Here is a 23,992-nt window from a genome sequence, read left to right as displayed (position 1 = left end):
TTTAAGAGACAGTTTCTGTGGCCTTGGTAGCACTCTGATGGGAGCCATCATGGAGAGAGCTGTGGTGCGACTCACCCTCTTTGGGCTGCTGCTGGCTTTGGCTACCACACTACCAAACAAGGTAAGATCACAAAACATAAAGGAAAGAGCTTCCCACTGCAAGGACACTGAATCTACTGAATATATATCTACGAAACAGTGATTAAGGAGCCAAGAGAATGGAAATAAGAACATGTGTGGATATGTATTTCTCATGTTGTTGGGCCATAAACTTGTTTACACAGTCATATTGGTGCAACTTGACTGTTGTGAGCACAAAAGTGGGTCCCCATGTTAAGGGGTGAGACTTGAGATCAAGAAGTATTGTGCAAGTCATTACCATGTGAAATGGGTAAAAGTAAGGGCCCTACATATGTAACTATTATCATTAACAAATCTTAAATATGAAAAGCAAAAATAGTCTTTCATCAGTAAATTATTAAATTATACGTGATGTGTTTGTATTAATATTACTGCTGCAATGTGTATGTTGCATTTTTACTGCTACAGGTGTATATGTTACGCTAATTTTAACTCCTTTATATCCTGTTTAGAATTTTTTCTAAAGCAACCGATAATTTTCTGTAAGATTATCATATATGTACCGCTCATATCTAAAAAGTCAACTTTTCATGATGTCAAATAGTTTCCAGCTGATCTTAAAGAAGTCACAGAATGTTCTCAACAAAACAAAACCCTTCAGTTTACCAGAAATATTCAAATTCAAAATCACTGAAGTTGGGGATACATGGTTTTTACTAGACAGAAAGGATACAACAGTTTGTGAATTGTAACTACAAAAAAAAGGAAAAAATGTAGTGGAGTACAAAGTACAATATTTCCCTCTGAGATGTAAATGTACTTAGTTACTACAGGAAGGCCAATGAGATTTCACCGATACCACCCACAAACACTTTTTTTTTTTTATCACCCTCTGATCTTTGGTCAGCTGGTCTTCAGCCAACCAGATGGTTTGATTGTGAAATGTGCCTCTTCTTGTATTTGCTCAGGACGACAGGGACATCTACAGCTTTCACATCAACTCCACAGTGTCCAGTCGTTATGCAACCACTGTCATCACGAGCCGTGTGGCCAATCGGATGAATGAGTCAAAGGAAATAGAATTCCAAGTCCGGATTCCCAAGAACGCCTTCATCAGTAAATTCAGAATGTGTGTGAAAAATAATAATAATAATAATAATAATAATAATATAAAAATACATGGAAAATACATCATGGGCAATTCAGGAGTTTGTAAGTAAACAAAGACTTTTTCTTTTGTCTTCTTCAGGTTTATAGAAGGTCAAGTGTACGATGGTGTTGTGAAAGGTAAAGAGAGCGCTCGGCAGCAGTACACTGAGGCTGTGTCCCGTGGTGAAAGTGCTGGGCTGGTCAGGTACATGGATCAATGGATCACTTTATTGCCAAGTCTTTTAAAGGTTATAATTTGGTAGAAGACCCTTCTGTGTCATTTAGGATTTAGAAAGGAAAAATAATTTTCATTTTTGTAATACTTTTGTCAAATGTTTGCCTTTTCTTGCAAATAACTGGGTATGATGGATCATAACTGAGCATTAAATAGGCATTGTTTAATTTTACGGGGTAACAAGCCAGAAGGGGAAAGCACTGCTTGAATGCAATCATTATTGTGTCTGTTGCAGTTCTGTAGGGAGGACTCTGGAGGAATTCAAAACCTCTGTTACTGTGGCTGCTCACAAAAAGGTCACCTTTGAACTCACATATGAGGAGCTGCTGAAGCGAACGCTTGGAAAGTACGAGCTGCAAATCCACGCTCGACCCATGCAGCCTGTCAAAGACTTCAAGGTGTGTCTTTCAAAAAACCATGTTGGTGTAAAAACATCTCCCACGGCCAGAGCTTCTAACTATTAAATTTTGTTTTATTTGATTGTCAATGCCAGGTTGATGTGCACATTAACGAGAAAACCGGCATCAATTTCATCGAGATTAAAGGAGGACTGAGCACCAAAGACCTGGCTAATGCCATCACCAAAACACACGCCGACAAACAGGTACAGCATGCAGTGATGCAAAATCCTGTATTCAACTCCACTGGTATCTTAATTTGACTCATATCAAACTGTTTGGCATCGCAATTGCTCTGGACGTTCTATATACGGTGTTATTGTGCATCATTCTGCAACTCTCCAAGTATTATTCATAATTTTTTTTATTTGGTATATCTATATGCACTTTTTCAACAGTTTTTGCATTCTGGTGTGATGTCAAACGACATTTAATTGTATTAGTAGTGCTCAACTCTGTGAAAAGACAATAAAGTTGAATCTAATCAAATTCAACAATGAGAAAGTCTTTCACTGATAAAACCCATTCATCAACTTCTTGGTCAATAGAAAGTGTGTGAAACCTGATTCATCCTGTTTCCAGGCGTGGGTGTATTTCTACCCGACAGAGGACCAACAGAAAACGTGTGACAGCTGTGGGGAGCAGGGTATGAATGGAGATCTGGTTATTGTGTATGATGTCAACAGGGACACCTCACTGGGAGAAATCGAGGTACAGCAAGACTTAATTTCCTAGAAGATTGTTGACTTTAAATGGTCTTTTAACATTGTTTTAAAAATACCATGCTTATATCTTCCCCTGTTTTCAACAAACTTTTCTAACCAATCAAACTTTCCTCTTCCTCCCCCCAAGAAATCAGATGGATACTTCGTTCATCACTTTGCTCCGTCTAGTCTTGCCCGCATACCAAAAAATGTTGTCTTCGTTATTGATCAAAGTGGCTCAATGGGCGGCAGAAAAATAGAACAGGTACAGTATTTGAGTTTGTGAAAGATGTGCTAATTTAAAAATAAACACCTTTATTGTCTAATAAAGGGCAATTGTATTTAGTACTGGAGGCTTTTTAGTTGACATCAGATAATTACTCTGTGGTTCACTAAACAGAAAACTTTATTAAATAACCCCTTACTATTCTCTCCCCTTTTATAGAGGGGTTTGGGGTGGGGGACAGGGTGTCTTTAGGGGGAGATAGCAGGTCAACAGTAGATGCCACATAGATGTGGTGTATATAGACACAGATACAAAATGCCTCATGCGAGTAGTCAAAATATGTAAGGAATTTAAGCTTATTTAGATCAATCTTGCTATCAGAAATTGACTAAATTAGAATTAATACCTTAAATAAATTTAAGTTCCTCGGGGCACCAACCCTTTTCTTATAAAGGGGAAAAAATCAGACTCATAAAGTTACTAAACTATCAATTTGGAACACTGATTAATAATTAACTTAATGATCATAATCAAATTACCGTATTCATATTTAGCATTGGTTGGAGGAATTTGGAGTTCTTTTCATAGCAGAGGTTGGCATATCACTAAGGGACAGCATGCATAGTCCAAAAATATATTTATTCTAAAGACAAAGCAAAGCAAGTAAAATACACAATAACTAACCTAAAAGACTATTCACAATGGGTATGTGGAAGAAAAGATGTTGTGTGTGTGTGTGTGTATGTGTGTGTGTGTGTGTGTGTGTACAATATGGCCGACCGAGGACATAAAAAAGAAGAAAATCAAAATGGCAGAGCCCTTTTGTTCTTGGGATAACAAAAGACCATGCTGATTTCAAAATGTATGTTCTTAAAAAGCCAATTGAAAGTATATTGTGTGTGAATCAGTGTGTGAGCAAATCAGAGAAGTTAGTGAAGTGAGTTTATATGTATGACTTATTGTCTGTGCAAGGCAAAATTAATCATACAACTTCAAATGATACGGCTACACAAAATATTACAACAATTATAATTAACAAACACACATCAGATCAACACCATTGATTAAAGTTTAGTAATCCAAGACTGCTCCTGGACACCAGTGTGCCGAGATATTCAAATACAATAGATGAAAATAATTTTTTTATTGTATGAGAAAAAACTGCATGTTTTTTGCAACAAAATGCATGGAATTATCAAAAATGTAGATATGTTTGTAAGAGGAAACTTATTTATTGAACCTATTTTTAATCAGATTTATGGAGGTCAGAGATTTAGTGACCCCTTCAAAAATGGCCGTGCTACTTCTTCCCTGCTACTTCTTGTTGGGAAGGGGGTGTTATTTAACCCCCTTCCCAACAAGACATGACATATTACCACTTGATTCCTTAGGTTTTCTAGTTTCATAAAGGCCCAAAAAGTTCATCATGCCCACCGGCAGGCTGGTACATAATTTAATTTAACACACATGAAACATATTATTTCATGGTTTCTTACTTAAATAAAAGTTCTAATGTGTGAATGATGTTTTTGCCCAGACCCGAGTAGCATTACTCCACATCTTGAACGACCTAGCAGAGGAGGACCACTTTGGTCTTATCACTTTTGATGGCAACATTTATCACTGGAAACGAGAACTTGTTCAGGCCAACAAGGAAAACGTTGAGAGTGCCAAGACATTTGCACGGAATATCAGACATCGAGGAGGTGAGGTTTTTTAAAATGGATATGGTTTTTATGATGGGATGCAAACATTTGCAGCAGAATGGCAGTAATGATACTTTTTCATCCTAATACAGCCACAAACATTAACGATGCAGTGTTGGAAGGAGCACGTATGCTGAATGCACATCCCAGAGAAGGTTCAGCATCCATCCTCATACTTCTCACCGATGGAGACCCAAACTCAGGTAACAATAACACACACAGCAAAAAAATCAACACAAAGACCCGAATAACAGAGTCATTTTAAAGCGAAGAACTTTTTCTTCATACTGTCTCCTATTAACAAGCTAGAACCCAGAAATTTTTGATTTTGATGATCATGGACTTTTAAATAAGATAAACTCCTACACTGTTCATAATTAAGTGTAATTGTCTTTACAGGGGTGACAAATGTCGAAGTAATCCACTCAAATGTCAGGCAGGCCATTGCAGATAAATTCCCACTCTACTGTCTTGGTTTTGGTTTTGATGTCAAGTTTGAGTTCCTTGAGAAGATGTCACTGCAGAACAACGGTGTGGCCCGACGGATTTATGAAGACTCTGACGCAGATTTACAGCTGAAGGTTTTCAAAAAACTTGCTTCAATATAAATACTTTGTGATGCAATTTGCTACATTTCCGTAGATAAAATTGATTATGGAGAGATTAAACAAACATACCGACTGTCAACAGGGTTTCTATGAAGAGGTGGCTACTCCTCTATTGATAGATGTGACAATGATCTATAACGGTGGGACCAATCTAACCCAGACCAACTTCAGCCAGTTTTATAATGGCTCTGAGATCGTGGTGGCTGGTCAGATCACTGACAATGACATCGAAACCTTTACTCCACAAGTTGTGGCCATTTCGGTAAGGATCACTCAGCACTGCACAGCATCCATAATCCTCTGAAAGGTTGGTGAAATTATGCTTACATGATAATTAATTCTTCTATGACAGAGGAGTAGAAAGGTGACCTTTTCTGAAACTAACACCACTGTGGAGTCCACTGGAACAGTTTCCAACAGCCACATCCAGAGGGTCTGGGCCTACCTCACAGTCAAACAGCTTCTGGAGAAAGAGTAAGTGTGGTGTCGACCAAGTTTTCTCTTTGTTCTTGTTTGTAATAAATTATTTATTATTATTATTATTATTATTATTATTATTATTATTATTATTATAACAATAATAATAATAATGCATTTGATTTTAAGAGTGCTTTTGAAAGGTACACAAAGTCTCTTAACATAACAAATTTGAGACACACACAAATACGAAAAGGTTGGTTTGAGTTGATTTTTGAAGGCGTGGAGTGAATCTGAATTGCGGATGTGTGTAGGGAAGGAGTTCCAGAGTAAGTTAGTAAGTACATTTTATTCATGAAGCGTTTTTCACAGGCAAAAAGTCACAAAGTGCTTCACAAGGGCATAAAACAACATACAGTCAAACAGAGAAAAACACAATACAACAGGAAAACACAATTAAAACGTAGACGTCTAGTTGACCAGGTACATACAGTCAACGAAATGCCTGTCTAAACAGATATGTCTTAATCTGAGAGCGTTCCAAAGTTTAGGTGCTATGGGTTCAGAGGGTTGGGGCAGCAGTAGAAAAGGCTCTGTCGCCAACGGTGTGGTGCTTGGTCCTGGTGATGGGGGTCAGAAGGTTGGCATTGGAAGATCTGTGAGGTATGGGAGAGCAAAGTTATTGAGGGCTTTGTAGGTGATAAGCAGGATCTTGAAGTGGATTCGGTGCTGGATAGGGAGCCAATGAAGGTGCTGAAGTATAGGTGTCATGTGTTCTCTGGAGCGGGAGTGGGTGAACAATCAGGCAGCTGAGTTTTGGACATATTGTAGTTTTTGAAGGTTGGTGGAGCGGAGGTCATAAAGAATGCTGTTGCAATAGTCAAGTCTGGAGATTATGAAAGGAGAGGGGAGGTGGGATTTGGGGCCAATGATAAGGATTTTTGATTTGTTGCAGTTGAGTTTGAGGAAGTTGCTGTTTATACAGGTTTTTATGTCAGTGAGGCAGTTTGTGATGGCGTGATGGGTATCGTCGGCGTAGCAATGAAATTGTAGTCCATGATGGCGTATGATGTGACCCAGGGGTAGCATGTACGTGATGAATAGGAGGGGACCAAGCACTGAGCCTTGGGGGACACCATGTGTAACTGGGATGATATGGGATTTGCAGTTATTGATGTAGATGATCTGTCCGAGAGGTAGGATTTCAGCCAGGAGAGTGCAGAGCCAGTGATGCCAATGCATGATTGCAGACGACTGAGGAGGAGTGGTCAATGGTGTCGAAATTACTGAAGGAATGCAACACTCATAATTGTGTTATCAGTAATCAGTTAATTAAGTCTCTAAAGTGTAATCAAATGAAATGCACGGAAACTATCGCTTCAGATCAAGAGCTGGCTGGAAAGCTCTGATCCACTCTGCCTTTTTACCGGTCAACCTAGAGCAAACAGTTGTGGTGGGCCGTGCGTACGCTAAAATACAGAATTTCTCCATGAGGGAGAAAGGGTAGGTGTTCATCATTTTAGAGACTTTCACTTTTCTATGTGGGAAACCACGTTAAATTAAATGTTAATCATAGCAGAGCATTTTAACATACTTTAATGAACTTTATCATACTTCATTGTCATGTCAACTCACATCGTTGAAACATATGTACACACATTGTAACACAGGCTGCTGTTATCTGGAGCTGAGAAGGAGAACGTGAAGAAAGAGGTCTTGGAGCTGTCGCTGAAGTATAACTTTGTAACCCCGCTCACATCCATGGTGGTCACCAAGCCTCCGGGGGAGAACACAGATGTGCTCCATAAACCCAAGGAAGGGGAAGCACACAGTCCACCCATGTCAGGTGGAGCATGGGCAAAACATCAACCTGTAGCGCACAGTCCATCATCTGGAGGGTTGGGAGGAGGTCTCTCATTTAAAATGAGAACGATATCTTTCAGTGCAGGCAGTTCTTCAGGATGTAAGCAACAAAACACAAAACAAACACAATAGGAAATCAAGTTTCAACATTTTTCTCTTGTGCAGTTATTGCATTTAATAAGAACTGTCTGCAATTTGTGGGTGGCACTTGTATTACTCAATCAACATCACATATTTGTTCTTAGACAGTTGATCAATTTACAATAATTAACTATTTGATAAGCAGAATTAATTAAATTGTGTTTTATTAACGGTTTGAAATAAAATAATTAATTCAGTTAATATAAACATGCATTGCAATACAGGCTAATTTGTCAACATCTTAGTATCTTTAAGTATATTAATAACTGTATGTTAATTATTCATCATCATCTTTTTCTTTTTAGTACCCAGATATCCAGATATGATCATTGGTAAGCATCTGAACTGCTCTGACATGACAGATACACTAACTAATAACTCATCTAGTTAATGTAAACACAAATTGCTAATAGGTAGCTTGAGTGTCATGCAACAAGGCAAACCGTTTTGCACCAACACAAGCTAGTTTGTCAACATCATTGATTTTTTTAAATAAATAAAACTGTTTTCTATTGTTTACATTATGTTAAGAAAATGAACAGAAAAAGTAATTTTAATTTAAAAAATTGATTTGATCATCTTTTTCTTTTTAACAGGAGCAAGTGGTGTTCCAGGTTTACCAGGCACGCACATACACACACACACACACACACACACACACACACACACACACACACACACACACACGCGCACACACACTTGTATTGGTCATTCAAAATAACATTTTTGTGTATGCCTATAGACAGTTGATCAATTAACACATCATTTTAATACTTTTTTTTAAATTAAATGATTAAGACACACTGGATGGTGCAAGCTAATTTACAGGTCATGAACATTTTTAAAGTAAATTAACCATTAAGTGTCTCAATTTCATGTTATCATCTTTCTATTTTTAACAGGAGAACGTGTTCGTCCAGGTTTACCAGGTACACACACACACACACACACACACACACACACACACACACACACACACACTTGTATTGGTCAATCAAAATAACATTTTTGTGTATGCCTATAGACAGTTGATCAATTAACACATCATTTTAACCCTTTTTTTTTTTAATTAAATGATTAAGACACACTGGATGGTGCAAGCTAATTTACAGGTCATGAACATTTTTAAAGTAAATTAACCATTAAGTGTCTCAATTTCATGTTATCATCTTTCTATTTTTAACAGGAGAACGTGGTCTTCCAGGTTTACCAGGTACACACACACACACACACACACACACACACACACACACACACTTGTATTGGTCAATCAAAATAACATTTTTGTGTATGCCTATAGACAGTTGATCAATTAACACATCATTTTAATACTTTTTTAAAAATTAAATGATTAAGACACACTGGATGGTGCAAGCTAATTTACAGATCATGAACATTTTTAAAGGAAATTAACCAAAGTGTCTCAATTTCATGTTATCATCTTTCTATCTTTAACAGGACAACGTGGTCTTCCAGATTTACTAAGTACACACACACACACACACACACACACACACACACACACACACACACAATAAAAACAGCTCTATTGTAATTTCATGTTTTCATCTTTAACAGAGCAACATCCTCCAACACAGAAGATATCAAGCATAGAAACACTTATGAACTGTTGTGACACGACAGATACACTATTGATAATTGAATATTGATATGTACAACACATTTGTGCTGCTTGTCTTGAATGCTGTGAACGGTTATTAAGTTGTTATTAACGATAAACGTAAGATGTTAATGTTAGCCTTTGTTGTAAGCTAACGCTAGCCTGCTAGGTCTAACAAGCTACCTAGCACAGGCTGCCTGGTCAAATTGCAATTAAACACATCAAATAAAATGAATGATATACATTTAAGTTGGCCTTGTTGGTCATGATAATCCTGCCCCCAGGCCCTGATGTAAGCGGATCTTGTTTCAAGACCAGCAAAGAGTTGGTGCAGCTCTGGAACCAGATTTCCTGGCCGAGAGCCGAGATCTGCACCATGACATTTAACATGACAGATATCCTTTTAATTAAGTATATATATTGTGTGCTCTATACAAAGTTGCACACCAATTATACTTTGGAATTTTTTTAAATCACAACAAGCAAATATATACAATTTATATAATTAGTTTAGGCCTGTGGATGACTTACAAAGATTAGAAATCGTGTGTATTAACTGGTTTGTTTTAAAGCCGAGGTTTGGTGACAGAATATATAGGTATAAATAATTGAAACATCCTCTCCAGCTAATTAAATACCCTCTAATGCTTTGCAATATAAATGCATATAACTGGCTTTGTGTAAAGTTATTGACATTTCTTTCTCTTAAATTTTTCTGTAAAGAGCATCCCTCCATTGTGCCAGACAGAGCGACTGAAGGTAAAGTATCTTATGGATGCAATTCTTGGTATATTTTGATTTTTTTTATAAACAGTTAAATCATAAGCCTGCCAGAGACAAGAAAGGCATCATAAAGTGTAGACTGTAACACGTTTGTGTGTGTGTGTGTGTGTGTGTGTGTGTGTGTGTGTGTGTGTGTGTATACAATAAGCCTAGAGTATCTTTTGTGGGGTGAAGAAAGGTTGTATTTAGCCAGTTGATCAGTTTTTAACCAAGCCGTTCTTGTCTGTGACAATAAAAACAAATTGTTATATATAATTATTTTCATGATAGTCTTTAATACTTTCTGTCAATGCCACACAAGTACAGGCCTGCTTTTACCTTGAACATATTTAAATCTCAAATGGCATGTTGATGATCACTGGTTAACCATTATTAAACATGATAAAATACATTTTGGTTAGTAAACTGGTATTGAGAACAAAAGCATTTTCCCAACATGTGTCTCTGTGTTCCTCTCCAGCTCCTCTCTCCCACAGGTTTTTACTAAAATCTGAGAATCTGACTCTTCCACTATGCTTCGACATCCCTGGAGGTTTTCGCCTTAAACTACTCCATCATCCCACCAGGGGTCAGTAATGTTCCTCTTTGTGACATCACAGTTTCCCAACAAGTCCTTAAAACCATACGACCACAAGTTATTTGACCTACCCCCAAATATGACCCACAGAAGCCTTTCCGTTAATTGCGTCCATTATTCAACCTGTTGCTCTCTATATGTGAAAGAAAATCAGTATTATAGTCAACCCATAATTATCCCCTAGTTTGCAGTAGGGCTGTTCATCTTCCCTGGTCTCACGATTTGATTCGATTCCCCGATGCATCACGATGCATTACATCCTTGATTTTTTTATATTACACCAGATGGTTACTTTTTCATCAATAAATACTACTGGTCTGATAACTGTGGGTTCACTTTTTATTATTTAAAGTGCTTTACAAAATGTATAGCCGACTTTTGGAGTCAAGTTGTAACTTCTAACAACTTCCTACTGCTCTAAGGACATTTCTGATCTTGAATGTGGAAAACATCACGTCTGAACAGACAACAGACAGCAGATGAACTTAGGATATTAATACTAAAAGGGCATCAAACTGCAGTAAGAAACATCAATGATAACAAAAAGAAGTTTGTATACTAGTGCAGTGTACTCCTCAATATAACTGAACATAAAATATCAAAACAGTAAATTTAATTGTTAACCAAAATAAATAGTATAGGCCTATCCTACTACTCACATTATCTGTCTGATTATCAGTTATCCATTATGGACTGTCACTGCATTGATACAGAATCATCCACATCTGGATTGCGATGCATGGATTATACTGTTTTTTTTAACACCCCTAGTTTGCAGTGATCGAAAGTAACCAAGTACATTTACTCAAATACTGTATTTCAGTGCAATTCTGATATTCTTTTACTTTACTCAGTATTTGTATTTCATGCTACTTCATTCTACTTCTCCAGAAAATGTTAGACAGAGTTATTATTCTTTTAACTCAACCACACTTATTTGACACATGTATTTATGACAAAAGAAACAGTATGTGAATTGAACAAAATTCATGATTGCTAAAGATTGAACCAGTGTCTTCCAACATTTATTGCTTGTGACCACTTGTGACCCCCCCATTTAAGGCCTTAAGAGGTCAAAAGCAAAGGCAAAGATTACAGAAAAGTGAAAAAAAAGGACCTTTACTTGTAGTAAAGTTTTTTTGTTTTTTTTTACCATGTCGTTACTTTGACTTATGTTAAAGATTTGCAGTATATACATGTTTTGTATAAATGTGGCATTGAGTTGTATTTGTTCTCTTTTGTATCAGAGCTGTCTGTGAATGGTGAGCTTGATTCAGTCATGAATGGAGGCTTCAAAAAGATTGTCATCCACTTAAACACTGACCTGCATGTTGAGGTGGACACCAATGAAATCATTGTACGAGACGGACAGACGCTGACACGCCACAGTGGACAGGATGTCTTCACAGCTGGAAGGTGACGTTGCATTGAAATGGTTCCGACCAAGCAATAGTCAGGCCCACCACTTCCTGTTACACTGTTTCCATTATTTATGCTAAACTAAGCTCACCAACTGTCGGCTGTTTAGTCATATTTACTGCAGCCAGCAGCCGCTTTGCAGTCTGGAGAGTGTTACCAATTTGTATGTAACTCACTGAAAGAAAGCAAATCATCATTTCCTGAGATATTCCTGTAAGTAAGTACAAACAGTTCAAAAGAAAGTTAAGATGATGCGCCTATTTTTCTAGTTTGTCCGTGATAAAGCGGGACAAGGAAATAGATGTTGCAGTTGGAGACACACGCGTGGTCATCCTAATTCATGTGAAGGATGGAGAAAAATTCCTCTGGCCGGTTTTAAGACAGCAGCCACTGGAAGAGAACGTCACAGGAATTTTAGGTGGGTGAAAAAGCTGTTGTATTGAATCAATGTTTGCACCCAACAGCCGTGGGTAATGGAAAATAATTCATTAAAAAACAAATGTGTTTTTCAGTGTCATTGCTTCATTGTTTGTCCTCTGTGTGTCCAGCTCTGAAGCCAGCAGTTTATGAGGAGCTGCAACAAACTCCCTCAATCAAACTTAAGATCAAAGACAAGGAGGTTTACGTAACCAGGTACATATTAGTTATAAAATAAGAAAGCTGTTTAAGAATGCTTTCATTATTATTACTCTATCATACACAAAGATATTTGAATATCTATGTCTTTTGTAGGGCCAATGCTGTCGACTACAGTATCGTCTCCACTCCGACACTGGACTGCTGGCTCGCGTATGTTGAGTCTGCCCTGCAGAGACGCCTGGATGATTTCATCGTTACACAACTTTAACTGGGAACCATGTTGAATCACTTGCAGAGATTTCATGTAAAAGGAAAACATTGATCATGGCAAAAAGACTTTCCAGCTGTTACTAACATAGATAAATAAATAATGTCCCAGATCTTCCTTTGTCTTGAATTAACTTATTTCAATAATATTAATTAATAACTTCCATTAAATATGTAATGTACATAACTACTAAATACTTACATTTGTTACGTAAATTCTGTAATAAACGTGTTTGAACCCAAACTGAGATGAAAATATGTTTTGCTCAAAACATAATTGAGAATGCAGTTTTACTGTCTGGGAACAAAACACTTTAGGGACAGGGTTGTGCATACGTCTGTTTATCCTCCTTGATATCAGAGTGAAAGCAGTGAGATATTAAGGCAGGGCAAGGCAGGTTTATTTATGTAGCACTATAGCAGCAACAAGGCTTCACACAGCTACAGTGATTCACACGACATCAAATCATCATGACAAAGGGCAGAAAAACATTAAAAGTGGACAAAGAAAGATCATTAAAACAAAACCTTAAAAATCAAAGGGAGAGAAAAGAAAACAGAACTGTTACAGTAATCATATCTGTGACACGAACATTCCATGCAATACACACCCATTATAACACACCCATGTTGAATCACTTGCAGAGATTTCATTTAAAAGGAAAATAAATCAAACACTCATTAATCATGGAAAAAAGACTTTCCGCGTGCTACTAACATAAACAAATAAATAATATTCCTGATCTTTCTTTGTCTTGAATTACCTTATTTCATTAATATTTAGCAGAGCTGTACCTTTAGCTTCCTGCCAGTTTGGACTCTGCTTAGCATCTCAGTACTTTGCAAATAAAGAATGCATCAAAATGAGCCTGCAACCCTACAACTAAACTTCATTCTCAATTATGTTTCAAGGGAAACGTCTTTTTCTTCCAGATCTTACTTTATAATTTAAGCCTGTATCGGGTGTGGGTCAGGACTAGGGATGGTCGTTAAGAATTTTGTCGATGACGTGGAATTTTTAATCGATCTTTGTATTTTTTAATTTCAATTTTATCTATGACTGCGTATCGGTATTCACTGACCTGAAACATGGCCGAGCTCTCAGTTCAGCTGAGAACGGCCATAGGTGAATCAGCCAATGAGCTGAGAATTAAGATGAATAAAGCTACAGTTTGCCAACTGAAAGTTGCAATAACAATTATTATAAAACACAGAGAAGTGGTGACGTTATCTTTACAGATTAATAATTATTGAGTTGGCAGGTTTCTTCCAATTTCTTCCAAAATTATCTCTGTATATCTCTTTTCAAATCAATGTATTCTGTGTTTGCATGACAATTCCTAGCAAAGTGGGCAGACTGTACATGATGCTATGACGATTGATTTCTGTTAGTTATGTGAGTTACTCCCGGCAGAATGCAGAGGAGGAAAGTGGGAAGGGGAGTTTGCCCTTTTAAAAAAACTGTACACATACATGCTGTCCTTATCAGTTTGAGATAAAACGAATTTCAGCTGCCTCAGTTGCACTCTGGTAGGAGCCATCATGGAGAGAGCTGTGGTGCGAATCACCCTCTTTGGGCTGCTGATGGCTTTGGCTACCACACTACCAAACAAGGTAAGATCACAAAACATAAAGGAAAGAGCTTCCCACTGCAAGGACACTGAATCAGTTCAATTATCTGTATCTTACCGCTGATTAATGAACAGACAAACAGTGGTTTAGGTATCTGTCTTCTAGGTTAAGGGGCCTGCTAACTGTCATGTTCATCGTTGTTTCATAATGTTTGCTACTGTGTGATTTGTGTATGTGGGCGGGGGTCTGTATTTGGATTACTCTTGTTGAGGGGACAATGCCAAATAACGTTAATCCATCCAATAATGGGGTTCAGACTTATGGTTTGGGTTATGTTAAAGCAGCAATTTCGGGGACTTATTGGAAGAAAACAATTCAATGTTTTGAGAAAAACAAAATTAAGGAGAATGGGGTGTTTCTGCAGTTTCACCAACAAAATGTGACTGATACCACCCACCAATTGTTTTTCTGATCTTTGGTCAGCTGGTCGTCAGCCAGCAAGGTTAACCAAGCCATTTATTTGATTGTGAAATGTGCCTCTTTCTTTATTTGCTCAGGACGACAGGGACATCTACAGCTTTCACATCAACTCCACAGTGTCCAGTCGTTATGCAACCACTGTCATCACGAGCCGTGTGGCCAATCGGATGAATGAGTCAAAGGAAATAGAATTCCATGTCCGGATTCCCAAGAACGCCTTCATCAGTAAATTCAGAATGTGTGTGAAAAATAATAATAGTAATAATAAAAATACATGGAAAATACGTCATGGGCTATTCAGGAGTTTGTATGTAAACAGACTTTTTCTTTTGTCTTCTTCAGGTTTATAGAAGGTCAAATGTACGATGGTGTTGTGAAAGGTAAAGAGAGCGCTCGGCAGCAGTACACTGAGGCTGTGTCCCGTGGTGAAAGCGCTGGGCTGGTCAGGTACATGGATCAATGGATTACTTTATTGCCAAGTCTTTTATAGCTTGTTTCATATTTTGCCAATTCAACTAAACCAGTCCTATAAAGTTACTAAACTGTCTGTTTGGAACTCAATGATACATTGATAATTGATTTCATAAATATAACAAAATTTCCATATTAATATTCAGTTCAGGACGAAGGAAATGTAGTGCTTTTCATAGAAGAGGTTGGCATCCCTCATATGTGTACAAAATTAAATGGACAGCATGTATAGCGAAGTAAAGCAAAACAAAACAACAATCAAAGTGTCAGGTTAGAAATAATTAGTTGATAGAGTTAAATTGCATGCACAACCTAGTGTCTGTATAAAGCAAGACTAACATTCAACTTCAAGTGGTGTGGCAAAACCTAACATCAATAACCTCCACAGATATCACAACAATAATACTTCAATTACAGGTTAAAATCTTGTGCTTAGCCTTTTGCTTGTTGCTATCTTAATTTCCGCTCAGTACATCACCACGTGCATGAATGCAGGGGTAATAGAGGTAAAGCAGAAAAAGTTTAAAGAGTTGGTTCCTTGTTGATATACATGTATAGTCTGTTGCTGGGTGTGGTTGCAGACTGGTCATTGCTGTCTTCCAGGGTAAGTTGCTCGCTGTAAACCCAGTCTGTTGGCTCCTGCTGCATTTAGAGCGTTTGAGAGACCTTCTGTCCTGGTCTCTGGCTGAGTGCTGTTGTAGTTAACTTTGTGTTCACTAATCAAAATCTTGATGTACAGAGCAGTCTGGGGCCCAGTGGCGTCAGAACCTCTTCTCTCTGGAGAGAGAGCTCAGCTGGAGGCTCTAAGCCTGTCCTCTGAGGAAAGGACACTGGAGAGAAAGAGCAGTGGTGGCAGAAGTTTTTTCTCACCAATGACATTATCACACATCTGTAGGGGCAATAAAATGCAACTCAGTCCTCTGGCTGAGTTTTTGGGTTTGTTCCTTCTGTTTGAAAACAAAAGAATCTACAATGCTGTTGCCTTTACGTTCAAAACAGTCCAGTATGTACAAATGATCAAAGTCTATCTGTGGCATACCTGTGGTCCCAGCGTCTGTGATGATGGGTCATAACTGAGCATTAAATAGGCATTGTTTAATTTTACGGGGTGACAAGCCAGAAGGGGAAAGCACTGCTTTAATGCAATCATTATTGTGTCTGTTGCAGTTCTGTAGGGAGGACTCTGGAGGAATTCAAAACCTCTGTTACTGTGGCTGCTCACAAAAAGGTCACCTTTGAACTCACATATGAGGAGCTGCTGAAGCGAACGCTTGGAAAGTACGAGCTGCAAATCCACGCTCGACCCATGCAGCCTGTCAAAGACTTCAAGGTGTGTCTTTCAAAAAACCATGTTGGTGTAAAAACATCTCCCACGGCCAGAGCTTCTAACTATTAAATTTTGTTTTATTTGATTGTCAATGCCAGGTTGATGTGTACATTAACGAGAAAACCGGCATCAATTTCATTGAGATTAAAGGAGGACTGAGCACCAAAGCCCTGGCTAATGCCATCACCAAAACACACGCCGACAAACAGGTACAGCATGCAGTGATGCAAAATCCTGTATTCAACTCCACTGGTATCTTAATTTGACCCATATCAAACTGTAACTAAATGTTTGGTACCGCAATAGTAATGCCGTAATAGTTGTATCAGTAGTGCTCCACTCTGTGAAGAGACAATAAAGTTGAATCTAATCAAATTCAACAGTGAGAAAGTCTTTCACTGATGAAACCCATTCATCAACTTCTTGGTCAATAGAAAGTGTGTGAAACCTGATTCATCCTGTTTCCAGGCGTGGGTGTATTTCTACCCGACAGAGGACCAACAGAAAACGTGTGACAGCTGTGGGGAGCAGGGTATGAATGGAGATCTGGTTATTGTGTATGATGTCAACAGGGACACCTCACTGGGAGAAATCAAGGTACAGCAAGACTTAATTTCTTGGAAGATTGTTGACTTGAACTTTGTTTAAAAAAATACCAGTCAAACTTTCTTCTTCCTCCCCCCAAGACATCAGATGGATACTTCGTTCATCACTTTGCTCCATCCAGTCTTGCCCGCATACCAAAAAATGTTGTCTTCATTATTGATCAAAGTGGCTCAATGCACGGCAAGAAAATACAACAGGTACAGTCAATAATTAGTCTGTGATGCACTTTACAGAACGCTTTAACAAACAAATATTATTATATGGTTTCTTACGTTAATAAATGTTTTAATTCCTATCAAGTTCATGCATTTCCACTTTTGGGATGACTTAAGGCACATATTATCTTGATGTTTGAATGATGTTTTTGCCCAGACCCGAATAGCATTGATCCACATCTTGAATGACCTGGCAGAGGAGGACCACTTTGGTCTTTTCACTTTTGATAGCAACCTTTTTCACTGGAAACGAGAACTTGTTCAGGCCAACAAGGAAAACGTTGAAAGTGCCAAGACATTTGCACGGAATATCAAAGATAGTGGAGGTGAGGTTTCTTTTAATTAATATTTGATGAAGGCATGTGAACATTTGCAGCAGAATGGCAGTAGTGATGCTTTACCCCCCCCCCCCCATCCTAATACAGCCACAGACATTAATGAAGCAGTGTTGGAAGGAGCACGTATGCTGAATGCACATCCCAGAGAAGGTTCAGCGTCCATCCTCATACTTCTCACCGATGGAGACCCAACCTCAGGTTACAATAAATTACACAGTAAAGAAATTAACATAAAGACCCAAATAACAGAGCCATTTCAAAGAACTTTTTCTCCCGTTAACAAGCTAGAACCCATACATTTTGGATTTTGATGATCGTGGACTTTTAAATAAGATAAACTTCAACACTGTTCATAATTAAGTGTATTTGTCTTTACAGGGGTGACAAATCTCGAAGTAATCCATTCAAATGTCAGGCAGGCCATTGCAGATAAATTCCCACTCTACTGTCTTGGTTTTGGTTTTGATGTTAATTTTGAGTTCCTTGAGAAGATGTCGCTGCAGAACAACGGTGTGGCCCGACGGATTTATGAAGACTCTGATGCAGATTTACAGCTGAAGGTTTTCAAATCACTTGCTCCAACATAAATACTTTGTGATGTGATTTTCTTCATTTTTCGTAGATAAAATTGATTATGGAGAGATTAAACAAACATACCAACTGCCAACAGGGTTTCTATGAAGAGGTGGCTACTCCTCTATTGATAGATGTGACAATGATCTATAACGGTGGGACCAATCTAACCCAGACCAACTTCAGCCAGTTTTATAATGGCTCTGAGATCGTGGTGGCTGGTCAGATCACTGACAATGACATCGAAACCTTTACTCCACAAGTTGTGGCCATTTCAGTAAGGATCACTCAGCATTGCACAGCATCCATAATCCTCTGAAAGGTTGGTGAAATTATACTGACATGATAATTCATTTTGACTATGACAGAGGAGTAGAAAGGTGATCTTTTCTGAAATTAACACCACTGTGGAGTCCACTGGAACAGTTTCCGACAGCCACATCCAGAGGGTCTGGGCCTACCTCACAGTCAAACAGCTTCTAGAGAAAGAGTAAGTGTGGTGTTGACCAACTCTTTTCCTTTGAACAAGCATCTTTCCGTGCTGCTGCATGCTCTGATAGCAACTTCCAGCTGATACTGCTCAGTTCCACACTCCAAACCTTTTTTCACTGAGAATTCAAACTCATATTAACTCTCAAACTCTCATATTACTACTCAGTTATTTAAGTCTATAAAATGCTATAAAAATAAAATGTAAACATGAATAAAATATTCAGAGAAGGCCAATGAGTATTTCACATTTTTCAATTGTTGTTGTTTGACTTTCTAACAAGCTATTGACCGTTCAAGGTCCAAAGTTCAGCTTTAGTGTCAATATACGCATCACACTCTGAAGACCACGTCCACCTGGGAGGAAAACTATCGGTGCCACAATTCACAACAATGGGTGAAACCCTAAAAAAATGCCAGTTTCTAGCTAAAACTATTAGATTTAAGCATATCATTTGATTATTTTTGCACTCTATAACAGAAGGGACAAGATGGCTGTTAGCAAGCTAATGTAAACAATCTGAGGCTCTCAATACTGCACAGCTTTCTGATTTATCCAAATTCTACTACAACATGAGTTACATACTGTCAAACTGTGCGATCCTGATAACTCAGTTTCTGGCAGTTTAGGCTAAAGGTCACTATGTTACCTGTGCTACTTGTGTTGTAGTCCAATGTGAATAATCCAGAAAGCTATGCAGCATTAGTGTCTTAGCTTGCTAACACACAGTTAACATTAGCTTGCTAACAGCCAGCTTTTCCTTTCTGATTGACATAGAGTGCTAAAATAATCATATGAAATGCTTTAATCCCATGGTTTTAGTTAGAAACAAACATTTTGTTAGCGTGTCAGCCCATGATTTTTCACAATGGTGCCTGAGCCTGTGGCCCACTCATTGCATCTGTAGTAGACTATTACAAACTGGGTGTCTGTGGCGTCATTCAACATGTTTAAAACATATGTACACACATTGTAACACAGGCTGCTGTTATCTGGACCTGAGAAGGAGAATGTGAAGAAAGAGGTCTTGGAGCTGTCGCTGAAGTATAACTTTGTGACCCCGCTCACATCCATGGTGGTCACCAAGCCTCCAGGGGAGAAGACAGATGTGCTCCATAAACCCAAGGAAGGGGAAGCACACTTTCAACCATCGTCATCAGTACTTCACTCCCATCCAGTCTCAGCCATAATAGGTAAATGTAACAGGAGACACACCAGCTTTAGCTGTATGCAACACAAATGTCTGAGTGTCTTGGTAGATATGTGGTTACAGTGCATGTTGCTGCAGTGTCTCAGGTTTTTCATTTCCTGAGAACAAAAGCATGGTTTATTCCACATCTGCATTTTCATCTGCATAACTGTAATGATCACCTCATGATTTAGTCCTTCAGTCTTCTTAGCAGAAGTGTTAAGAAGGTGGTTCTTACAACAACACTTACACTTGTAACAGCACTTTCTAAAACCCAAAATAACAGAGTAAGTTGTTAATAGCTGATACTATAATAGCTGATACTAGCAAAACACAGCAATAACTTGAAATGTAAAATATTTTGAGTTTTTGGAAGCTTTTTTATGTTACTGACTACAGTTGTAACAAATGTGTATTTTTTAAGAAAATGCACATGCAAGTAAGATGTTGTTAAATTATCAAATCTCCAGGTATAATCCATGTCGTGACTGATACCGAATATAAGCTTCTTTATGCATTTCTGATTTCTGATTTTTCTGATTGTTTTTATTAAGATTCTAACCAGCCATGTTCAAATAAAGAGCACTGAGGCAGCATATTCCTCCACCAAAGCTGAACAATCCTCTAAAGACGAAAACTTGAATAGATTTTTTCTGCATTTACATCTTGAATACTGAATACTACATATTGAACACACTTGAATTATAGGTGTGTGTGTGTGTGTGTGTGTGTGTGTGTGTGTGTGTGTGTGTGTGTGTATTTAAGTCAATGTTATATAAAGCTTGTGCTTAACTAGTGAGGACTTGAATGACGTGTATTTAGAAGGTTTACAAGCTGAGGTTTGGTGTCAGAATATGGGTGTCAATAATTGCAATATGCTCTTCAACCATACAATCTCATTTTGGAATATACATATATATACATAACTGGCTTTGTGTGCATTTATTTACAGATTATGAATATGATGACATGGCTGACCTGCTTGAAGGTAGTGGATCTCATGGATGTATTTCATAATGATATTGTTCTGAAACCAAACTCTTTTTGTTCGAAATAGCTGTGTGGATGACTTGTAAAGATCAATAGAAAAATGTGTGGATAAACTGGTTTGCTTTGAAACTGACGTTTGGTGACAGAATATATGTATCAATAATTCTCTTAACTTAGTATGATACCCTCCAAAGCTTTGCAATATTAATGAGTATAATTAGCTTTGTGTGACTTTTTTGGTGGTTTGGTGACAGAATATATAGGTATAAATAATTGAAATATCCTCTCCAGCTAATTAAATACCCTCTAATGCTTTGCAATATAAATGCATATAACTGGCTTTGTGTAAAGTTATTGACATTTCTTTCTCTAAAATTTTTCTGTAAAGTGCATTCCTTCATTGTGCCAGACAGAGCGACTGAAGGTAAAGTATCTTATGGATGCAATTCTTGGTATATTTTGATTTTTTTTTATAAACAGTTAAATCATAAGCCTGCCGAAGACAAGAAAGGCATCATAAAGTGTAGACTGTAACACGTTTGTGTGTGTGTGTGTGTGTGTGTGTGTGTGTGTGTGTGTGTGTGTGTGCACAATAAGCCTAGAGTATCTGTTGTGGGGTGAAGAAAGGTTGTATTTAGCCAGTTGATCAGTTTTTAACCAAGACGTTCTTGTCTGTGACAATAAAAACAAATTGTTATATATAATTATTTTCATGATAGTCTTTAATACTTTCTGTCAATGCCACACAAGTACAGGCCTGCTTTTACCTTGAACATATTTAAATCTCAAATGGCATGTTGATGATCACTGGTTAACCATTATTAAACATGATAAAATACATTTTGGTCAGTAAACTGGTGTTGAGAACAAAAGCATTTTCCCAACATGTGTCTCTGTGTTCCTCTCCAGCTCCTCTCTCCCACAGGTTTTTGCTAAAATCTGAGAATCTGTCTCTTCCACTGTGCTTCGACGTCACTGGAGATGTTCGCCTTAAACTACTTCATCATCCCACCAGGGGTCAGTGATGTTCCTCTTTGTGCCATCACAGTTTTCCTTAAATTCCTCGAACAGCCTTGTCAAACCCAAACCCCTACCAAATCTGTTGTCTTTTGTATCAGAGCTGTCTGTGAATGGTGAGCTTGATTCAGTCATGAATGGAGGCTTCAAAAAGATTGTCATCCACTTAAACACTGACCTGCATGTTGAGGTGGACACCAATGAAATCATTGTACGAGACGGACAGACGCTGACACGCCACAGTGGACAGGATGTCTTCACAGCTGGAAGGTGACGTTGCATTGTGATGTTCCCAACCAAGAAATAGTCAGGCCCACCACTTCCTGTTACACTGTTTCCATTCTTTATCCTGAGCTAAGCTAATTTACTGTTGTCTGTATATTAATTTAAGTGACTAAGATTTTCCTGTAAGTAAGTACAAACTATTCAAAAGAAAGTTAAGACGATGCACATATTTTTCTAGTTTGTCCGTGATAAAGCGGGACAAGGAAATAGATGTTGCAGTTGGAGACACACGCGTGGTCATCTTAATTCATGTGAAGGATGGAGAAAAATTCCTCTGGCCGGTTTTAAGACAGCAGCCACTGGAAGACAACGTAACAGGAATTTTAGGTGGGTGAAAAAGCTGGAATTGTTTCATAATAAAATTCACTAAAAGGTGTTTTTCGGTGTCATTGCTTCATTGTTTGTCCTCTGTGTGTCCAGCTCTGAAGCCAGCAGTTTATGAGGAGCTGCAACAAACTCCCTCAATCAAACTTAAGATCAAAGACCAGGAGGTTGACGTAACCAGGTACATATAAGTTATAAAAAGATAGCTGTTAAGAATGCTTTAATTATTATTACTCTATTATACACAAAGATATTTGACTATTTATGTATTTTTTTTGTAGGGCCAATGCTGTTGACTACAGTATCGTCTCCCCTCCGACACTGGACTGCTGGCTCATGCCTGCTGAGTCTGTCCTGCAGAGACGCCTGGATGATTTCATCGTTACACAACTTTAACAGGAACCATGTTGAATCACTTGCAGAGATTTAATTTAAAAGGAAATAAATCAAACACTCATTAATCATGGAAAAAAGACTTTCTGCCTGCTACTAACATAAACAAATAAATAATATTCCTGATCTTTCTTTGTCTTGAATGACCTTATTTCATTAATATTTAGCAGAGCTGTACCTTTAGCTTCCTGCCAGTTTGGACTCTGCTTAGCATCTCAGTACTTTGCAAATAAAGAATGCATCAAAATGAGCCTGCAACCCTACAACTAAACTTCATTCTCAATTATGTTTCAAGGGAAACGTCTTTTTCTTCCAGATCTTACTTTATAATTTAGGCCTGTATCGGGTGTGGGTCAGGACTAGGGATGGTCGTTAAGAATTTTGTCGATGACGTGGAATTTTTAATCGATCTGTGTATTTTTTAATTTCAATTTTATCTATGACTGCGTATCGGTATTCACTGACCTGAAACATGGCCGAGCTCTCAGCTCAGCTGAGAACGGCCATAGGTGAATCAGCCAATGAGCTGAGAATTAAGCTGAATAAAGCAACAGTTTGCCAACTGAAAGTTGCAATAACAATTATTATAAAACACAGAGAAGTGGTTTAGGTTTAATTTAATCCAAAACTCATTTAAACACAAAACATGCTTAAATATGCAAGATTACTATGCAAACTAACATCATACCTCTTCGGGGGCTAAAACATAAAACATTAAACTCCTTGATGTTATCTTTACAGATTAATAATTATTGAGTTGGCAGGTTTCTTCCAAACGCCCATTCCTAGTCAGGACTTCCCCATGAGTTACCACATGTAAACAACAAATGGTAAAGCATGTGGGTGTCAACGGGAACTTCTGGGTGCATTCAGGTGTATTCAGGGAAACGCAAGCTGTTGATATAAAGGGCACCTTTGCCTTCTAGTGTCTCTTTTCTTTATTGCCAA

The 23,992-nt window shown here is 38.0% G+C and overlaps 2 protein-coding genes across 3 annotated transcripts; both read left to right on the top strand.

Annotated features, from left to right (window-relative positions):
- LOC131968408 (inter-alpha-trypsin inhibitor heavy chain H3-like) lies at positions 1-12,889 on the top strand. 2 transcript variants are annotated; one of them, XM_059329266.1, is made up of 24 exons: positions 1-121; positions 1,050-1,210; positions 1,331-1,435; positions 1,701-1,863; positions 1,959-2,069; positions 2,446-2,574; positions 2,716-2,832; positions 4,331-4,499; positions 4,592-4,702; positions 4,899-5,080; positions 5,190-5,369; positions 5,460-5,581; positions 7,195-7,487; positions 7,834-7,860; positions 8,125-8,151; positions 8,431-8,457; positions 8,715-8,741; positions 8,987-9,013; positions 9,873-9,908; positions 10,393-10,500; positions 11,757-11,925; positions 12,198-12,346; positions 12,477-12,561; positions 12,661-12,889. In XM_059329266.1, exons 1-24 carry the CDS (start codon positions 38-40, stop codon positions 12,773-12,775), a joined length of 2,724 nt encoding a protein of 907 aa, XP_059185249.1. In that variant the 5' UTR covers positions 1-37; the 3' UTR covers positions 12,776-12,889. The 2 variants fall into 2 exon arrangements, with proteins under 2 accessions (XP_059185249.1, XP_059185250.1); XM_059329267.1 differs by lacking the exon at positions 8,431-8,457.
- A 1,344-nt stretch (positions 12,890-14,233) lies between these two features.
- Positions 14,234-23,172, top strand: LOC131968410 (inter-alpha-trypsin inhibitor heavy chain H3-like). Its single transcript, XM_059329270.1, has 20 exons — positions 14,234-14,388; positions 14,904-15,064; positions 15,169-15,273; positions 16,465-16,627; positions 16,723-16,833; positions 17,093-17,221; positions 17,311-17,427; positions 17,603-17,771; positions 17,871-17,981; positions 18,162-18,343; positions 18,454-18,633; positions 18,725-18,846; positions 19,828-20,039; positions 20,988-21,023; positions 21,414-21,449; positions 21,935-22,042; positions 22,144-22,312; positions 22,506-22,654; positions 22,748-22,832; positions 22,933-23,172. The coding sequence occupies exons 1-20, from the start codon at positions 14,317-14,319 to the stop codon at positions 23,045-23,047; spliced, it is 2,532 nt and encodes an 843-aa protein (XP_059185253.1). The 5' UTR covers positions 14,234-14,316; the 3' UTR covers positions 23,048-23,172.
- Positions 23,173-23,992: the final 820 nt, after the last annotated feature.

This window comes from Centropristis striata, chromosome 3 (genome assembly GCF_030273125.1).
Source record: "Centropristis striata isolate RG_2023a ecotype Rhode Island chromosome 3, C.striata_1.0, whole genome shotgun sequence".
In the NCBI taxonomy this organism is placed as follows: domain Eukaryota; kingdom Metazoa; phylum Chordata; class Actinopteri; order Perciformes; family Serranidae; genus Centropristis; species Centropristis striata.
This window is presented reverse-complemented; position numbering and strand designations above follow the sequence as displayed.